This window comes from Polypterus senegalus, chromosome 12 (genome assembly GCF_016835505.1).
Source record: "Polypterus senegalus isolate Bchr_013 chromosome 12, ASM1683550v1, whole genome shotgun sequence".
Lineage (NCBI taxonomy): Eukaryota > Metazoa > Chordata > Cladistia > Polypteriformes > Polypteridae > Polypterus > Polypterus senegalus.
The window spans coordinates 44,395,198-44,415,517 of NC_053165.1; the positions used below are offsets into that span (position 1 = coordinate 44,395,198).

General features: G+C 37.2%; 1 protein-coding gene across 1 annotated transcript in view; it reads right to left on the reverse strand.

Annotated features, from left to right (window-relative positions):
* Positions 1–20,320, reverse strand: part of ift122 (intraflagellar transport 122 homolog (Chlamydomonas)) — a 79,470-nt gene that overhangs the window by 12,203 nt on the left and 46,947 nt on the right. Inside the window, exons 22-25 of the mRNA XM_039771010.1 lie at positions 19,861–19,958; positions 18,102–18,202; positions 17,036–17,201; positions 14,252–14,363 (exon numbers count right to left, since the gene is read on the reverse strand). Of these exons, the coding sequence (XP_039626944.1) occupies positions 14,252–14,363; positions 17,036–17,201; positions 18,102–18,202; positions 19,861–19,958 (477 nt within the window). The remainder of the gene's footprint in view (positions 1–14,251; positions 14,364–17,035; positions 17,202–18,101; positions 18,203–19,860; positions 19,959–20,320) is intronic.

Genomic DNA, 20,320 nt, shown 5'->3' on the forward strand with positions numbered 1-20,320 from the left:
AACAAACTGCTACATGAACATTGCACAATGCATAAATGAAACCTTTCCTACAAAGCTGTTATTTGCGTTAGTTTCTGTGGTATCACTGCTAGCTCATAGCTCCAGAGTCCTGGGCTTGTGTAATCGTCCATGTCTCAGTTTTTCCCCACTTTTTCTTTGAAATCCCAATGATCAGCATGTTAGGTTAACTGAGAGTTGTAAATGAGCTCTTTGTGTGGTTGTGTACTAAGATGGACTGGCACCCCATTACAAGAAATATTCTGCCTTGAGTCTGATGGCATTCAGATGGTTTCCAGTCCATCATGACCCTGAAATGGATTAAAAAGGTTTGGTGATGGATCAATAGCTATCCATACACATAAACAGTATAGGTAAGAACCTACGTAATCAATAAGCTTATTAATGTATAAAGTTCATACACTAATAAGCTTAAGTACTTAGGCAGTGACTGTACAAGCATGTATGAAGTAAACTTTGCACATATGAAAAAATATTTATTATTGTTCAATACTGTGCATTAACAAAATTTCAATACAACCATTAATATGTATGTTACTCTGTTACATTATAAATGCATATAGCCTTCTTTTGTATAATCTAAAAAAAACATCTTAATTAGCATTAACATAAGACATTTAGATCTAAAGATCTTAAGTAAACAAACAGACAGAAAGAAAGTGTATTTGGTGACTAAAAATGCAGTTTGCACATGCTTTCACCCAAGCTAGCCTCATTTTCAGTACTTTGAAAACAAAGGCCTAACATAAATAAACCAAAACACTACTGGATTAACATGCACAGAAAACACAGACATGTACTTCTGCAGACAAGGAGGAAACCAAACCAAAAAAACACTGAATTTCAACTATTTAATTTTGCTTCCAGACATCACAATAGAGGTATAATTATTTTGCCAAGCCTACATTAGCAGAGCATTGGTCGTAAATTAGGAACCCACCCTAGACAGAGAGTACACATTCATTCACACATTCACACGGCATCAATTTAGAGTCATCAGTTAATTAAACTTGCACATCTTTGGAGTGTGGGAGGAGAACGAGAGGATGCAGAAGTGGGTTTAGTAATGACTGATTAATATTTTTCATAATTAAAAGGATTTATTCTGTAATGGATGATGAAAATTTTTCATAACAAAAAGGTATTATGTTAGATATTAAAGAATAAGGTGATAGGAAAAAAACATACTATATTATATGTACAAGATTTGTTATTAAATTAGTACAAATGTTTGGTAAATTGCTTTGTGATATAAAATGTACAGTAACAATTTTATGGATGATTTATTATACCTACAGCAAATATTCTGGACACTTTATGCTTTGTTTACTATGAAATAGTCCTCTGTATACACCTGTGAGTTGAACAGTGTATAACACATGCATAATACTGTAACACTTTCGCCTGCCTTTCTGTTGGCACATTACTGTGAAATGTCTGAAATATCTGTGAAAATACCATGGAAAAATTTCCTTTTGCCTATGCCTCAACATTTGGCACTAAATTTTAAAAATATGACATGGGAAGTTATCTTTAAAACACTAGAAATGGAAATAAAATCTTGGCACATCCTAGAAGTACATCCAAGAAGGAGAAACATAAAAACTGATAAACTCTCAACTCGGGAGAGACGGGAGACAACAGAATTCATTTTATATATGCCTAAATATTTACTGAGACACCTGTCTATGTTAAATATTTGTCTTAACAGTCATGGTAAAATGCAAGAAGTAAGATTATTATGTCACCACTATCTGCCATTTTCTTGGACACCATTCAAAGTAGTGCATTCTATATGCATTAACATTCTTATTTCTAACATGGATCCAGTGGAGGATGAATATAAGAAACATGACTGGAGAACAAGATGGTGATGGATAGCATGAAACTACCTCATAATACACTGCACAATTCTATCACCTATCTATTAATAACAACTTAACTAATAATGTCAGGTTCTCAATAACCTATGGCTGGATGAGCTGGACAAAAGGAAAAAAAAAACATGGATGGAATTCTGCATGACTTGTAAATGGAATAATAGCATTGGAGGGGTTCGCACAGGTGACAGTTCTGCAAGGTTATCTGTCTTGTCTCATTGGATTGGGTTTTCACATTCAGTGTGGATGGTTCACTAGTAATGAATAACTTGCCATCAGAGCTTTGCTATTTTTTTCAGCACTCTAGGTGTTTAATATTGCATGTGTTAAATATGAATATTCTGAAGTAATCCATCAATCAATCAGTGTTTAGAACAGAGGAGTCATTTTCTATGTTTTCTGTGTTTCTCTCTGCTGTTCTGCTACACTATTAAAGAACATGGGGCTCCCAATTCATACAAAGAAAGAATGTCAAAATTGTCTATTCTACATATTCCATGGGTGCATGTCCTTTAGTAACAGAGAAAAGCTCCCACTGCCACAGAGGTCTTCTTACTCTCCAAGAGTAATGAACATTGAGCCATGATGAGTAAGCCATGTTATTCATTGAATGGTATGGTAAGCTTTTATTGGCACCTCCAGTCCATTTGCCTAGGTTTACAATATTTTGTAAAATTACCTACAATACTACATGAAATGGGGTGGCACAGTGGTAGCGCTGCTGCCTCGCAGTAAGGTGACCCGAGTTCACTTCCAGAGTCCTCCCGGTGTGGAGTTTGCATGTTCTCCCCGTGTCTGCGTGGGTTTCCTCCGGGTGCTCCGGTTTCCTCCCACAGTCCAAAGACATGCAGGTTAGGTGCAATAGCGATCCTAAATTGTCCCTATAGTGTGCTTGGTGTGTGTGTGTGTGTGTGTGTGTGCCCTATGGTGGGCTAGCACCCTACCCAGGTTTGTTCCTGCCTTGCGCCCTGTGTTGGCTGGGATTGGCTCCAGCAGACCCCCGTGACCCTGTGTTAGGATATAGCGGATTGGACAATGACTGACTGACTGACTGACTGACTACATGAAATGGTTTAAACAAAAGTCAACATACCTTGGATTATGTAAACCAGTATACTCCTTGCCTACTGAACAACTATGTGCAAGTAATTCAAATGTCTTCATAAGTGAGCAAAAATTCATTGCCTCCTTATCAGTAGTACCAGCTCAATGTTGATTTACACATAATGCATGGGGTGTACTGTAGTCTTTGCATGTAGTTTTCCATGCATAGTTAAGAAATTATCATCAGAAGAGTGGGATATCTCCCAGCGGAGTACCTGAGCACTTTCTAAAACACCTCACATTTCTTCACTCCAACAGAAGAGATGAGCCGCATTTGGAAATTTCAGAGTGGCTGTTTTTTTAGTGATATGACATGCCAGCAGAAGGCAATAAATATTAAATTCCACAATCATCCAGGCAGTGTGCTGCACATGATACAAGCATTACAATACAACATCAAAGCACCATATATATGCAATAACAAATATGTTCACTTGCAAAATACAGCTGACACTCTGCAAGGAATGGCTGGCTTAACGAGACAGGACAGGATCATCACATTTCAACAAGATATGAATGTCCTACTCAAAAAAAAGAACAGCACAGTTTCCAATCATCAAGAAATAGCTAGCTTTAAAAGAACAAAATCAGAATAATAAAAAAAGCCCTAAACAAGATTTTTTGTGGGGCTCCTACTCAGTCCAGAGCACCAAGTCTCTAACTTCAAAATCATAAGGAACAAGAAGTTGTTAAATCAATAATCGACATGCATAGCAACAATGGCTGTGGGACAGCATTTCATAAAACCAATCCTACAAATGTCAAAATTCAAAAAAGCAAAGAACAGAAAGCAATGAAAGTATCCTTCCTAAAGCCGCTTTTCCACTGCATAGTACGGCACGACACGGTTCAGTACAGCTCACCTTGGTTCGGCTCAGTTCGGCTCAGTTTGCGTTTCAACTGCAGTTTAGTACCGCTTTAGAGTGGGTGGGATTATTCACGTGTCGTTATAGTTGCGCCGCCTCTACTGCCGTGACACCGTGGAACTTTTACAACAACACGCAGACAACGACAACACTTTAGCTCGACGACGCGCAAGGTTAAGCATCTAAAAAAAGCACATCACTAGCTAACTTTTATCACTGTTGCAAAGCATAAAATGAACTTAACTGCCAGTGTAACATTAAAATGCTGATTCTGTATATTACAGATCTTCCACATTTTGCAAAAAAGTCGCCGCAACAGACCATCTGTTTGGACATTTAACCGTGTTTCAGAGTGGTGGAATGTGATTGTTCCCGGTTTTACAAACACTCAGTGGCTGGAGAACTTTCGAAACTTCCGCGTGTCTGTACCTTTAAAGAAAAGAATAGCCAGTGACGCAGTAATGACAATTTTCTCCGGCCAATCAGTGACCAGCAGAGTTTACACGTCACATTTTGGTAATGGTTCGGCACGCTTGGAACCTCGGCTGAGGTGGTACTAAAAAAAGGACCAGGTACCAGGTACTGTTCCCAGTGGAAAGCCCCGCAAAAGTGAGCTGTACTGAACCGTGTCGTGCCGTACTATGCAGTGGAAAAGCGGCTTAAGAGTCCTTATAGGGATGATTTTAGCAATGCCCCTTCACTCTGCCATAACCCACTGTTGTTATAAATGATTTCAAGAACAAGAGCAGGTCACCCAGTTGTGTTACTTCCATTAATCTCAGTTTACCTTTTCTCTCAGTAATGTTGCTTTCAAGACTCATGATATTTTTATTACATTCAGTATTTATCTTTGACTATTAAAAAACCATTGGTTGATTTCTCCTACTCCTTGTTTGGACTGTACCATTTAAAGATGTTGTCATTTGCAAAATTCAGGAGTATCTCATGGACTTCATATTTGTCTTGGGAAGAGTGAATGAGGTCCTGTTTGCTTAAAATCCAATAACCATGATTAATAGAATAATTACACATAGACACCATATTTTTCTTTATAAAAGAGCAACACCAACTACCACTTAAGTGGGCGATTTATAATTCATTTTTATTAAAAAGTGAGGAGAAAAAAATGAATCAATGAGTCTTTCTTTACTTTAACTTAAGAAACTGGCAATTAATTAATCAGCCTTTGTTTTACTGCTTTAATGTACCACCTCAGACATCTTTACAAACCAGTCAAGATTACAATATAGTATGAAATGATACTACACATCAAAACAAGAATGTTGTATTGGCAGACACCTGGAGGATTCTGGAAAAGTCCTGACATCAGTACAAAATAATAATATGCTACTATAATCCCATTCTGGGCTGTGGGATGCTGGAGCCTATCCCAGCAGCACAAGACAAAACAAGACAAGGCATTTGGTGAAATTGCAGGGCCCACTCATGCATGCACCTACACTCACACAAGGCCAGTATAGAATTACAATGAACCTCGCCAGCTTGTCTCTGGGGATAGGTGAGAAATCCAGAGCAACTGGAGGTAAACCCATTCATGAGAGAACATACAAACTTCAAACAAAGATGAAGTGTATGAATCAAATCTGGGATGCTTGATCAGTAAGGCAGTAACACTAACCTCAAAGTGACTGTGTCACACCAACTAGCAGAATAAGCAAATCAAATGAAAGAAGCAGTTAATACTGTAAGGAAAGATCATTATGACTTGATTTATACTTTTCATGCCAGTAAGACTAGAAACAGGCTTGCAGCCAAAATGATAAAAAAGCACAGAAAATGGGGTGTGATTTGCTGCACTTAGGCATTCCATGAGTTCTCAAACATTATGGTATTTTTGCCATATGCTCAATCAATATGTACTGCAGATGAAAATCTTGAGTATTGAGTCAAAAGGTACAGAAAGTCACCTTTTATTTCTCAGTACTCTAGCACACATGCCCTTTAACAGTTTATAGCCTGTCACCTCACCTTCTAGGTATTTCTGAGGAGCTATGCTTTATATTTCAGAAAGCCATCTCTTTTTGGGTTTCATAGGATTTGCTCTTTATGTTTAAAAATAATAGCACTATTTGTGTTCCTTCTCCTCATAAGCATTGAGACAACAGGCTAACAGGTGTTTCTCATTGGTCAGGCAATGGACTGGACTAGACTTAACCTTTGTGTTTCTTTTTGGTGCTTGCATTTAGACTAAGTACAGCTAAACAAACTAGATCTGTCCAAAAAAAAGAAAATGATCGAAATAAATCAAGAATCATATTAGACCTACAGGACAGAAACTGGGCACTGCAAAATCAAAAACATCTAAAAAAGAAAAAAAAACCTTGCGTACTTAATAATTCACAAGGTTGACTAACAAAAACAGCTGCAAATGATGATAGCAAAGTCATCCAAGATTGTTTAAGATTGGACAAACTTTATTAGTCCTAAGGGAAAATTTAGATGCATATAGCAGCAGGAACTTAAAAAAAACAACATACAGACTCACAGGACAAATAATACAATCAATCAATAGCTAGATAATTAAATAAACAGGTTTATATTGTAAGAAATTGCAAGATGAACTTGGAGTGCAAGCATATACTCCCAAAGGGAGGAAGCACTGAATTGTCTGATAACAGTAGGTAGAAAAGACCCCCTAAGAGGCACTTCTTAGCACACCACTGATGAATGGGCCTGTGGCTAAAAGTGCTCTAAGAGAGCGCCTTCTGCAGGGGATCGAGAGGATTTTTCATGATGGCACTCAATTTTGCCACCATCCACTTTTCCACAACAGCTTCCAGTGTAACTAGGGTTAGCCCTGTAATGGGAAAAGGCCTTCCTGATAAGTTTGTCTAGGCATTGTGCTTCTTTATAACTTAAATTGCTTCTCTAGGAGACCACAACGTAGAACAATATGCTGGCTACTATGGACTGGTAGAACATTTCTAGCAGCTTGCTACATAAATCAAAAGACCCGAGTCTTCTTAGGAAGGCCAGTCTACTCCGGGCCCATCTTGTACAGCACCACTATATTGTCAGACATGTCCAGTTTGCTGATCATATGGATCTTCAGATACTTGTAGCTCTGCACCAGTTCCATGCTCTTCCCTTGAATGGTGACTGGTCTTAGAGGCTCTTTGGCACACTGCAAGTCCACCACCAACTCTGTGGTCTTATTTACGTTGAGTTGCAGCTGGTTCTCCTTGCAGTACAAGACAAAACCCTCTACATGCTTTCTGTACTCCAACTTGTCTGGATTACAAATGCAGTTGGGGGCAAGGCAACTTTCTGGGTGGGCAAAGCCCCTCTCAGCACCCCATTAGATCCGGCCTTAAAAAGTGGTGTTCTAAAAAGTGGCCTCCTAATACCAAACATTCCCCCTGAGAATGCTACAGTGTATTATATGCAAATTTCCCACTGGGGACAAATAAAGCTTGTTCATTCATTTGTTCAGTCTATCTGTTTATCTTCCTCTTCCATTTGAAGAAGTTTTGAGGTGTGCAAAACAAAACACTTAAGTGATACAGAAAAACAGAACATAATTTGACCTTTTAATTTCTGACAATACAGAGAAGGCACCGACACATCAGCAGAATCTCTGGTCCAACAGTGAAACCAGAAACAGGAGCAAGTTTCTTGTCTAAGAATATTACCGAATTTTTCACTCTTTATCTTTGTTTGTGGAAAAAAAGGCCCAAAAGATTGATTCAGTTTAATGAGTTCCAGTAAGACAGCACTTAGATGTTAAATCATTGCGATAGACAGCTTCCTAATTGTGGGGGCAACTTTTTATCATCAGATTCAAATGTTGTTTATAAAGTTAAGACTAATAAATTATTCAGTTGCTCTTAATGCCCATTCGTGTGTGTGGTTTTGTCTTCATCTACAATGTTTTATCAAGCTCTTGTTGTTTATTAAAGAACTTTGTGCCTGATGTTGGGTTTTATCTGTTTACACCTAAAAAGCAATTCCACTTTCTGCTAAATACCATTTTCATATAGAGCCCGCATTACAATGTATATATATATATATATATATATATATATATATATATATATATATTTTTTTTTTAAAGTAAAGGCTGTTTTTGTCTTTACAAATAGTCAAATGTACTGCATGTATTAATAGTGTAATTACAGTAAAAGAATTAGCACAGGTCTGTACAGCCATTTAAATCATAAAAATGGACATACAAACTACACTACTTTAATTAAAATATTAATACATGAACAAACATAACAATTCAACAAATCAGTTCCAGTTATTTATGAAGTGTTCCATTATATTCAACTCCTTCTTCATTACCAAAAAGGACAAAGCAGGAGCAGATGACAGTTTGTTAAATCAAAGTAGAGAAACAATAGAATGTGATCAAAGAGCTCGCAGCTACTGAGCTTCCTTCTTGCAGGTACTTAATTTTCTCTCCTTTTAAGTAGCACAGGCTATGACTTATAAACAAGCTGGTGTACAAATATCGTGAACCTTGGTGTCATTTCAGAGACTCACCCACTTGATTTCTTTTATCATAGTAGCTCATTTCCTGTAAGGGTTACATTAAGGATCAGAACACTTGAACAGGTGCATAATGCAGGATAAACAATATGTTATTTTTCTTTTAAGTATTTTTGTTTTTATTTCTTAATGGAATCATTCCAGATAAATGTGGCAACTGAATCGTTCATTTTAAAATGGAATCCTCAAACGTGCAGGAGCTGAATGTGATGCTGCTCAAGTAATGTCAAGGTAGAATATGACTGAGATCTACTGTTGGCTAAGCTGCATGTGCAAAAGAGGAGTATGAGAAATTAACATTTCTTTTGGCAAGAAATCAGGCTTATGTTTTGTAATCTTTTTAAAAGCATGCATTTTACATTGAATTAATTATGCAGTGAAATTTTTATACACTGCAAGATGTATTTTGTGGCTTTCATTTTCTAAACACAACACATCATATTTGCTACTACCATACATTTATATATTATATAGTCATGAGTACCACATTTTGTTATCATGTTACAATACAGCACTAATAAGCAAATAAAAATCTAAAATACAGACTTCAAAGAGACAAGCTGATTAGGGAATCAGGGCACTGTTTTGTTGTTAACACAGAAAGAAGTCATCTGGGTTTTAATTAAGTACTATATGCTTTTCTTCTTGTCTTTGTAAGGAAGTTGCATATTAATGAGGACGCACAGTACAGGCTCGTATGAGATGCTATGCACAACACCCTTGCATTAAAGTAAAACAAGGTCAAATATCTATAAATGAACTCAGATGTTAACATATCATACATTTTCCTTGTATTAGGTCTCTTTAAATGTCTAATCAAGGTAATTTCTATTATATGTAAAATAAGATTTCTTTTTAGGCTGCCGTGCATATCTGTAGTTTTGTTTTATATGAAAATATCTAAATTGTGCACATAATACCTACAATCCAAAAACATAAAACTGTTCTTGGATAACCTGTTACTACCAGACAGAGAAACACTTCCCTTTTTACTGATAAATACATTATTGAAACAAATTTCCACTAAGGGTTTCCCAAATTTAATTATTCATACTTTTGCATAGATTTTGTATAGCTTGTTTCCAGACGAGTGTTCAAACACCTCACATTTAAAAAATAGCCTAATGGAATACAGATTCATACGGGTAACAATGGAGGCAAGTAAAGCAACTTGGTCAGATGCTATTTAAATGTATGCTGGCTTCCATTCCATTTGACAGCTTAACAGCACAAGGCTGGAATCAAACGGATTGGTTTTAAACAGGCACTGATATCTTATTAACCATAACTTGAATTGGCAATGTATAGTATGACTACATGGAGTTTGAGGTAGGATATTTAGTGCTTAAGTCACTTTAACTTGAAGTAAAATAGCTTAAAAACTCAATTTCTTTACAGATTATTCTTGTACCAGTAACAGCGCACTGCACGAAAATACTTGACTTGAGCATTCCTAGTTTTCCTACTCTTTCTCTGTACGTTTAACATTCGTTTGCTCAGAGGTTGATGCGTTTGCTGCTTCCTGAGCACTTCTTCTCCTCTTTCGTTGGCATCTTTTCGCATTAAAACTGATTAAGTGTTTGTGTTGCAATTACAGTCGACCCTTGACATACGACCAGCCTGACATGCAAACAACTTGATTTACGACCAAAATGTTTGTTTTGATTTACGACCAACATCTTGCGTTACGACCCGAATGCGGTCACATGTATCCGCTTGTGCGATTGTAAACAAACAGCCGAGAACGTTCGTAAGCGTCAGTTGGAGCCCAGATACATGTGTTTGTGGACGTAATTTCGGTCAGTGCAGTGATTTATCTATATATATATATATATATATATAATTCACTAAGACCATGGCAAGCAAGATGCATAATTGCTAAGGAAGGAAGAGAAGGTAACGAAGGTAAAGAAAGTGATTGTTAAGGGATGTTAGCTAGCAGACTGGCACGGCACATGATGAGGTCATCAGGCTGAGTCAGCACCGGCTTGCTTTGGACTTTATTATTACAGCAGTTCACAACACGGCCAGCTTTGAACTGAGTGCTCGACTACTGTCATTATTAACTTGAGAAACAGCGATCACAATCGAAACGAAAAAAGAAATTGTACGGAAATATGAGAGTGGCGTTCGTGACCGATCTCGCTAATATGTACAGCATGTCGAAATCCACCATCTCGACAATTTTACAAAGAAAAGATTTGCATAAGGAGGCTCCTTCTAAACAATAACCACCTTCCGTTTCATTCTCCTCCTCCTCCCTTCCTGCAGCCCAAAGATGTCAAATTAAATGTTGAGTACAGTATGAAATTGTTGTTTCTGGTAGGCTAAGCACTTGTTATAACTTTTTGGTTAGTACATTAGAAAAATGATTGGTATTTTGGTAAATTATGCGCATTATACAACCCTTTTTTATTATGAAAAGGTTAAGTAAGTGTTGCTGTGGGAGGTTCAGAGCGCATTATGGGTATTTCCATTATTTCTTATGGGGAAAAATAGTCTTGACATACAACCAACTTGAGTTACAACCAGCCCTCGCGAACGAATTGAGTTTGAAAGTCAAGGGTCCACTGTACTTCTTTCATTTTTCACTTAAGCTGGCACTTAAGTCTTCAATCTGCCTCATGAATGATTGTAAGAAATGAAGAGGTAGGGGAAGTGACGGCGAAGGTGGTAGGGATCTGCTGCATGGCCGCTGCCGGAGTTGATTCTACAATATAATAAAAATAAAAATAAAAAGAGGAATAACCTTGGAGATCAAAAATCACTCCAAAAGCAGATAGTAGCCGTCACATAGTATATGTGTACCAAATTTCAGGTCAATAGGTCAAACAGTTTGCGAGCTACAGGTGATTTAAAATCCTGGACAGACAAACGGGCAGACAGCCCCGGTAGCGTGTTATATAAGAAGATATGAGAAAGCAGTCATTGAACAGTGCTGAAACAAACAACTGATTGTGATGAAAACCAAACAGAAGAAAACAGCTTCACTTTTAAAAACCCATCTTGCAGTTCTCTTTTTTTCTGGGTTTATGTTCTACTAAATGAATAAATAAATAAATTAGATCAAATATCTGTAAGTCTGATATACAAATGATTCTTATTTTGCAGGTACTGACAGTGTAGTTTGTAACCATTGTGGAGGACTGCCGGCTTCGTGCTCCGGCCCTCACCCCCAGGCCACCAGGAGGAGCTCTCCCGACAGCAGGATTGTGCCCCGAGTTCCAGCAGGGCCTCATGGACTATGTAGTGTTTTTACACAGCCCTGCTGGATATCTTAGGGACCACTGGGAGTCGCTGTAGGGGGGCTCATGGGCTCGTGTGCCCTATAACTCGGGAGTACATCACGGTCACGTGACGGGAAGGAACGACGTGCTCCCGGGGTGAAGAACAGGACTGTTTGCCCTGACCCGGAAGGAATAAGGAACTGTGGTCTGATTGGACAGGAACGCCTCCGGGTCAGGGGCTATAAAAGGACTATGGGCCAGTCCAGAGACTGAGCTGTGCTGGGTGGGAGAGGAGCAAAGTGTCTGGGCGAGGAGGAGAGTGTTGTAGAAGAGTTTATTGATTTAGTGATTTATGAGTAGTGTGGAAGGTGCTTGGTGCACTGTGGGAAAAAATAAAAAGTCTTGGACTTTTACCTGGTGTCTGGAGTTATACCTGAGGGTTCAAGGGAGCACTAGTGCCCCCGACTGCCACACCATCTATTAGCGATGAAACTGATAACACCAGTAAGCAAATTGTAGACTATTTATTGCTGGGCATATTACAGGAATACAATACCCTCCATTATGTTTGGGGCAAAGACACATTTGTCCTTGATTTACCCCTCTGCTCCTTACTTTAAAATTACAAATCTCACAATGCAGATGTGATTAAAGTGCAAGTGGCAGATTTTAATTTAAGGACATTTGCATACATTTCGGTTCCACCATGTAGAAATTAGGTGTTTGTAATTACTCAGGTGTGTATTATTGCTTTATTAGTGCAGTCATAAGATATCTAGGCTTGCATCTACCTACAGACTACGCTTGGTGTGTAGAACTGCCAATGAATGTCAAAGAAGCCATTAAGAGGCTGAAAAATAAGAATAAAACCATTCGGGAATTCTGTAAAACCTTAGGATTACTGAAATTAACTGTCTGGAATATCATTAAGAAGAAAGAACATACTGATGAGCTCAGTAATCACAAAGGAACTGGTAGGCCAAGGAAGACTCGCCCCGACCCACCCCTTCTGATGACAGAAGAATTCTCACTATGGTTCATTCAGGAGGCAGAATGTGTGTCAGAGGTGACTATCCGCAGAAGACCTCCTGAACAGAAATACAGAGGCCAGACTGCAAGATGCAAACCACTAGTTAGCCACAAAAAAGGTGGCCAGATTACAGTTTGCAAAAAGGAACTTAGAATTCTGGAAAAAGGTCTTGTGGAAATATAAATCAAAGATGAACCTGTTGTATCAGAGAGATGTCAAGAGCAAAGTGTGGAGGCAAAAGCATAGCACCTCATCTGTTAAATGTAGTGTGTTTGTGTGTGTGTGTGTGTGTGTGGGTTTGATACGGCTTGGGCATGTATGTCTGCCACTTGTATGCGCACACTAATCTTCATTGATGATGGAACTGCTGACAGCAGTGGAACAATGAACTCTGAGGTGTACAGAAATATCTGGTTAAGTTCCAGTAAATGCCTCCAAATTCATTGGATGGCACTTCATTCTACAGCAAGATAATGATCCAAACATACTGCCAAACCTAATACAGGAGTTTTTAAAAGCTATAAAATAGAAAAGTCTTGAATGACCAGGACAGTCACCTGATTTAAATCCAAACTGAGCATGCCTTCCATATGCAGAAGAGAAAACTTAAGGGGAAAAGCCCTCTAAGCATGCAGGAGCAGAAGATGGCTGCATTAGAGGCTTGACAGAGTATCACCAGAGAAGATTCTCAGAACCTGGTGATGTCTATGAATCACAGAGTTCAAGCAGTCATTGCATGCAAGGGATATGTGACAAAGAACTAAATGTGATGGTTTTAACAGACCTGCCATTGCTGTGTCCCAAACATTATAGTGCTCTGAAATGGAAGGACCATGTAGATAAAGTGTTGTCATTTCTACATGATGTGACCAAAATGTATGCAAATACCCTTCAATTAAAGCCTTTAATGTGCACTTTAATCACATCTGAATTGTTGGATTTGTAATTTGAATCAGCGGAGTGGTTTGTAAATCAAGGAAAAAAATGTATCTTTGTCCCAAACATGATGGACTGCACTGTAACCACTAATTTCTTCCCAGAGTGAGAATCACCACAAAGACAGTTTTGTGCAACTGACAAGTAAAGAGAGAAACCCCACTGCACGCAGATATCATCTTGCAAAAGTTCTGTGTGCCTGAATCACAGCTGATGAATTTCTTATGTCTATCAGTGTCCATCTAAACACTTAATCTGTTTCTTGCACTCGATTTTTTAAACTTCATTTTTCTTCAAGTCCACATTGTTTTGTACATGGTACTATAAATTACAATCTATTCACAGAGTCTGTGCTATCTATTAAAGACAAACAGACTAACCTTTTTAAAACTTGTATTAGAATATTTTCTTTCAAAATGGGTAACAGGAAAACAAACAGGTATTGTGGAGCTGTAAAAGCTTAGATCTGTTCCAGCACGCGAGTGAACAGGAAAAAATATGTGCCCTGTAAAATGGGTGGCAGAGGGGCAAAGGTGCAGATTTTAACCAGCATAACGTGATGTCAAGCCTACAGTCATATGTAAAAAAAGAAAAATAATTCAGTATTAATAACATCCATCAATCAATCTGATAGATGGCACGTCAGGATTACCAATGGAAACAAGGTTTCAAACTCACCATAAGATGATGCAGAAAAAATAAAAGGCTGCCGGCAGTTAATACAGACATTTCCTTGGTTATTGAGTAGTGGATTGTTAGTTGAGCACCTGTAACACATTGGAATAAGTTCCTGTAAAAGATAAACAAACAAATGATTTAACAGACAGGGACTAGAAAACAACAACTATCGACTGGTATTGCGTCTTTGTTTTGAATTTTCTTCTTTAATTAGAGCTAATGAGGCTTTCAGAAGAAAAAAAGAGAATGACAGGATACCATGACAAGGGTGAACAATGTGTTTTTGATGATGGGTAGTTTTTTCCTACCCTGGCAAGAACTGGACTATGACAAACATCTAAAAAATCTCTTACTGACTCAAAGAGCAAGCTTTCCCCAAACTAAAGCTATTTTCCTTTTTAAAAAATACCTGAGTGGCATGGTGGTGCACAGAGAAGTACTGCCGCTTCACTCACTGAGAGACTGTTGTCAGATTTCCTGCATATCACCCACCCTTCTGGAGTTTACATGTCCTTCCCATTCTCCACATAGCTTCCTCTCGTGCTCCGGTTTTTTTCTGGTACACCAAAGACATGCATATTAACTTGTTTTTTTTAATAATAAGTGTAGAATGAGTGTGAATGTGCATGGCAATAAACCAGAGCTGATCCTTTGCCCTGTGTCCAAGCCTGCCAAGACAGCTTCTGTAAGAATTGAGAGAATGGCAATATCTCCTTTCCATGCCAGGACCTGGATGTGGAAAGATGTCACAGCAGCTACAAGGGGGTTTACATCCTAACAGCCATTGAGTGGCACTCAGAATGGACTTAGGAACTGGGAAGGACAGCACAGTGGGTGACTGCCTACTATGGGCAGAGCATCCACTGGTACAACAAGTGGCAGCATCCTGTCTGGCAAGACCCATTAGGGACACCTGCAGGGCAGCACTTGAGTTGTGCTCTCATGGGCCTGCCCTGTTAGGTTCTGTGTAGGCCGCCAGAGGAAGCTGTCAGATAGTGACGATACAAGGACCACAGCAGCCCTGCCTGACATGGAAGTGTTTCCTGAAGGCAATTGATTTAAAACCAGAAATACTCCCAGGTCCAGGGTTAAAAGAGAGCCCTCTACTCAGCTCAGAGAGTTGGAGGCAAGAAGAAGAAGGAGACAACACTTGCCTGGAGAAGTAAAAACAAGAATTAGAAAAGGAAGGAAGGAAAGACAGTATTATCGGGTGATACTGTGTTGTGTGAGTTCTTCTACAACACTGGGGGGAAGGAAGCCTGTAAAAGGTACATGTTACTGTAATTAAAAGTGCTGGATTTGAACCCAGAACTGTATATGTAGTTGTGTCTTGGGTTTGGGGTGCTGGTATGCACCCTAGTGGCCACAGATTGAATAATACATTTTAGAAATTACCAGCATTCACAAAATCATAGAAGTACTGTATAAGAAAATGCTCGAGAAGGAACAGTATTTTCTTTTTGAAGATAAAAGCATTATTTAGTTATTTACCTAGTAGAATATACTATGAGGGGAAAAACACACATACTTCCAAGAACAGCAAAAAATGATCCAAACAGTTTTATAGTAGCAGTACCAGTAATAGTTTCCAGCATCCCTGAAATGATGAGCTTAAAAAACATCAACATTTCAAAGTGCATATTAGAGTATGAGGACTTTTTCCTTAATTGATGAAGTTCCTATTAGATCAGATCAAGATTAGATCTTGACAAGAAAAAACAGCCTCATTTAACTGACAAGACATTATTTAGGAAAGATGAGTTATTGTTAATGCCTGAAGCATTAAAAAAAAAAAAAATCTTCCTGGCATTTTCAATACACCTTCCCATCAAACTGTACAAAATAAGCACCAATCACAATGCACAGGACATTGGTTTTTCAAAATCAACTGTGACAGGAAATTGATTCATCGTAGAGATTAACCCAGATATTTCATCATTTCATGACATTTGTTCGCAAACTAACATCATCATTTTTTCGTAAAATATTATCTAGATCAGATATTTTCTACATATATACACTCATTACTATGGTAATGCACTAAAGTTGCAGTGACTATCTTACTCAAAAAGGTCAGCCTTCTTGTAATATTATCATGGAGTTTTCTATCTCTGGATGAATTCCGTTTAGAGATAAATTGAAAATTATTAACTATAAGCCAGCTGTTTACAAAGTGCTATATCACAGTCAAGATGAGGGTGTCTGCTATATTCAGCTCTTTTTATATGTTCTTCTGCTGTTTTTAAAATGACCTTTCTGCATGATCTTGTTTGTTTTCAGAAGTTAAGTGACATCAAACCTGTTCTGTAGAATAAATAGAAAAAGTTAGCTTGTGATCTAATGGTCTTCTTTTAAATTGGGATTGGAAATAGCCTGCTACAGTAGCAAACACCACCACAAGAAGTGGTCACTCTTCAGAGAACACATTAAATGGAGGTGGTTACTATTTAGGTAATTAAAAAACTCAAAGCACATTTGTTAAAGGCAAGCTCACAATCATGTACTTGACTAAATTTATCCATTGACCTGTTGACTCTATTCTGCAATATAATGAGTTCTCTAGAAGAGTACTTCAATAATGAATCAACCTACTACTTTTATATACATTATTCTGAAATACTTTAGATAAAAAGTCCTACCCACATAACAAATATTTAAGCTATAATTATAACCAACAATTACTTCATAACTAATACAAGTATTATTATGACTTTTACAAGATGGACCTGATTACATATGAACTTGTGATTTTACACTACTCAAAGCTCTTTAACTATATCTCACCTCACTGTCATGGAAGGGTTTGGACCTTAATGTTAAGCTGCCCAATTCAATGGTCTCCTGGAAGCGGGCAGGTATCCGAAGGCCTTGCAATTTCTCATAAGCATGTCGGGCAAGTTTATATGCACCAAGAGCTTTGCTCTGCTTTGCTAGTGCATACAAGGTATTTCTGATCTTCATTCAGGAAGTACAACGTTTGAGTGAATACACTTCTTAATAGCATGCAGAAAACGCCCAAAGAACATTAGCAATTTACAACTACTGACTGTGCACATCAACTTCTACTGAATACTGTAGTTATTAGAAAAACAACAACATTTATTTAGAAAGCACATGTTCATGTAAAGAATGTAGCTCAAAGTACTTCACAAGAGTTCAAAGACAAATGACAAAAGGTGCATTACAAATAAATGTAAAGGAATACACACTGCCTAATTTAAAATTATTTTTTAATAATAAATTACAAATACATTGGTACAAATTTAATAACTTGTTCTATGAAAAATGTCACTTGGTGTATGCAAGAAAGTCTTGTGTGTACCGTGTCAGGCGCAATGATTTTGTCCAAAGGTTGGTTAACAAAACACAAATATAAAGATGGAACTGCAGTATGGTCTGTATTACCTAGAAAATTCTGCCAGTCACGCTAAACTATGGGCTCCTTCACATGTATGGAAACAAATACCAAGATATCTAATACAGATCTGCAAACCTTCATTGGTATATTAAAACTACTGATATTATATCATTTTAGAATAATTTAATTGGTTTACTCAAAAATGTGTCTAGTCATTGAATTAGAATAGATAATTGTAAACATTTTTTAACTAATTTTTAATGGCTAAAAATAATAATACAGACCGTGATTAACATTTTCATCTACACAGGATAGCCAAAATAAAGTTAAGCAATTAACTGTGAAACTGGTCCATAACATATATAAAACATATAAAAAAGATTTGTAACCTCACCTGCATTTTACTAAAACAATCTTTTTACAGTAACTTTCATCCTGCAGCCTGATCTATTTACCTCTCACTCTTTCATGTTGTAATATCAAAAAGGATACACTTTATATATTCCAAGTGGAGTATTCTTGGTGAGGTTGTGAAGCAGATATCTGGAGATATTAAACAGTGTTTCTGGTAGATGTGAGCTAAACGGTTCATCCTAAAATAAGAGAGTTAAAGAAAGAAAGATCATGAATGCATGTCCCTTTTTACTGTAATGAACAGTAATATAATAATATGATTTATGCAGTTATGCTATAATGCACTGTATAAAATAAGGAGTGATTAGCTTAAGAATACATTTTTTTTTCTAACTACCTGCATCAAATTTCTAATGCTGCTTAGAGCAGCCTTTCCGTAGAGCTTCTGTAGCTTAATGTTAGCCTATAACCTCGTTGTCTCAAGGCAATTTACTTTTTGTCTCTTGCACAAATATTTTCATGAGACCATTTTAACGTATTTACTTTACTGCTGAAAAATATCACTTGGATTAGAATGAACTTTCTTAAAAACATATCACTTTTTTGTTTCTGCTACTTGCATGTTACGGTTAGATATTACAAGAAAAGAAAGATAACATTTACCAAACTGTCAATGGTAACCCTTATTAACTTATCAAAACTAGTATGTAAACTAGTAGTGTTATTTATCACGTATTGGCCGTCCCCCGTGACTGCGCCCACGTAGTAGTGAAACAGGACAGTGAGGAGGGCCCTGCCCAGCTACCCACTCCTGACGTCACACTTCCCCCTCCCCTCGGCTCGCAGCCTCTGTCTCAGATTAATGTGAATATATCGCTCCTGCAAGCATACTACGATTCTTAGCATGATGAAAGAAGTCGCAAAATCAACCGGAATGTTCAAGCAAATGACAGAAAAAAACCCGATCTAAATCCATTAAGTAGTTCTCTCGTGAAAAGTGGACAGACAGACAGATATATACAGTATAGATGTATAGATGTGACAAGTAAACTGATAGGATAACTATATTCAAATATATGTTAGATACTAAACATATATATAATAAATATTTATGATCACCATGTGCATCAGAGGATCACCTTACAGGCTCTGCCAAGGTATGTAATAACACTCGGGACAAGGCGGGCTGCTATCGCTAACATTGTCACCTCCTTTTTTGAAGGGCTAATATGCCAAAGGGTGTTTATTTTGTTGGTAACTGTAAATATTAAAAAGAATGACCTAGCTGGCACCACAAATTTTGTTTTTTGTGGAGATGATGTTACTGCACCTGACCACAATATGTATATGCAGGGTTATTTACCACTGGAATAGTTAAAAATTTTGTAAATATCAACGTAATCAACACAGGATATATAATTATTGGTTTGAATTAAGTGTTTAAATTATTTAAAATTGAAAGGAATCCAAACTAACATAAACATATTTTTTCATTAGAAAAAACTAACACATGTGTAATATCATGTAAATGAGAAAAAGAAGCAAATCATTTTCTTTGCTTGAAATAGAATATTAATAGTTATTAAACAAAGTAAACAGGTTCAATGAATTATGTACCACCAATGGGAGCTCTGATGAGGCAGTCCTATAGATTCTAGTGATTATAAGCATTAACATGGTAACTAGAAGCTAAGTATCTCAGAGAATGTACAAATCATCAGGTTCAATGAGGTCTAAAGCACAAAGTGAAGTGTAAGCATATCATACAGGCTGTTGCTATGAGAATGGCCCCATAGTCCCAGAACTATGTCTAGTTAAATATGGTAATTGAAGCCAGATGTCACTGTTTATTTTGCAAAGGTGGCTTCTATACTAAGAGATAACAATGTTTTCTTACAGTGTATCTTTGGATGGAATGGTAAACATGATAAAGTTCTGCCAAGTGTTGAAACTTCTGAAATTTCTCCAGCATTTCTGCTTTTTTTTCTTCATTTTCTAAGAATACAAAACAAAGCACAATTTTACAAAGTTTCCAGATTCATAAATACTTTTCACTATGAATCATGCTTTTCAAAACTTAAGTATACAATAGGAACTGAAAGAAAGGAGAAAATATCATAAAGTTAAAACAATTAATCACTAAAGAAGAAAAAAAAAACAACAACTTGTAAATATCGAACATAAAAATTCAAAAGCTGCTATAGTCCTCTGGAATTCAGCTGGCAATAACACAGCCCATATCTCACATACCTTAGTTTTGCAAGTAGTCTTGTAGTCAAGTCTAAAAACATTCTGTGAATAATTACCAATTTTAGGAAATGTTTTTTTCATGAAGTCTTTATTAATAAAAATACAGT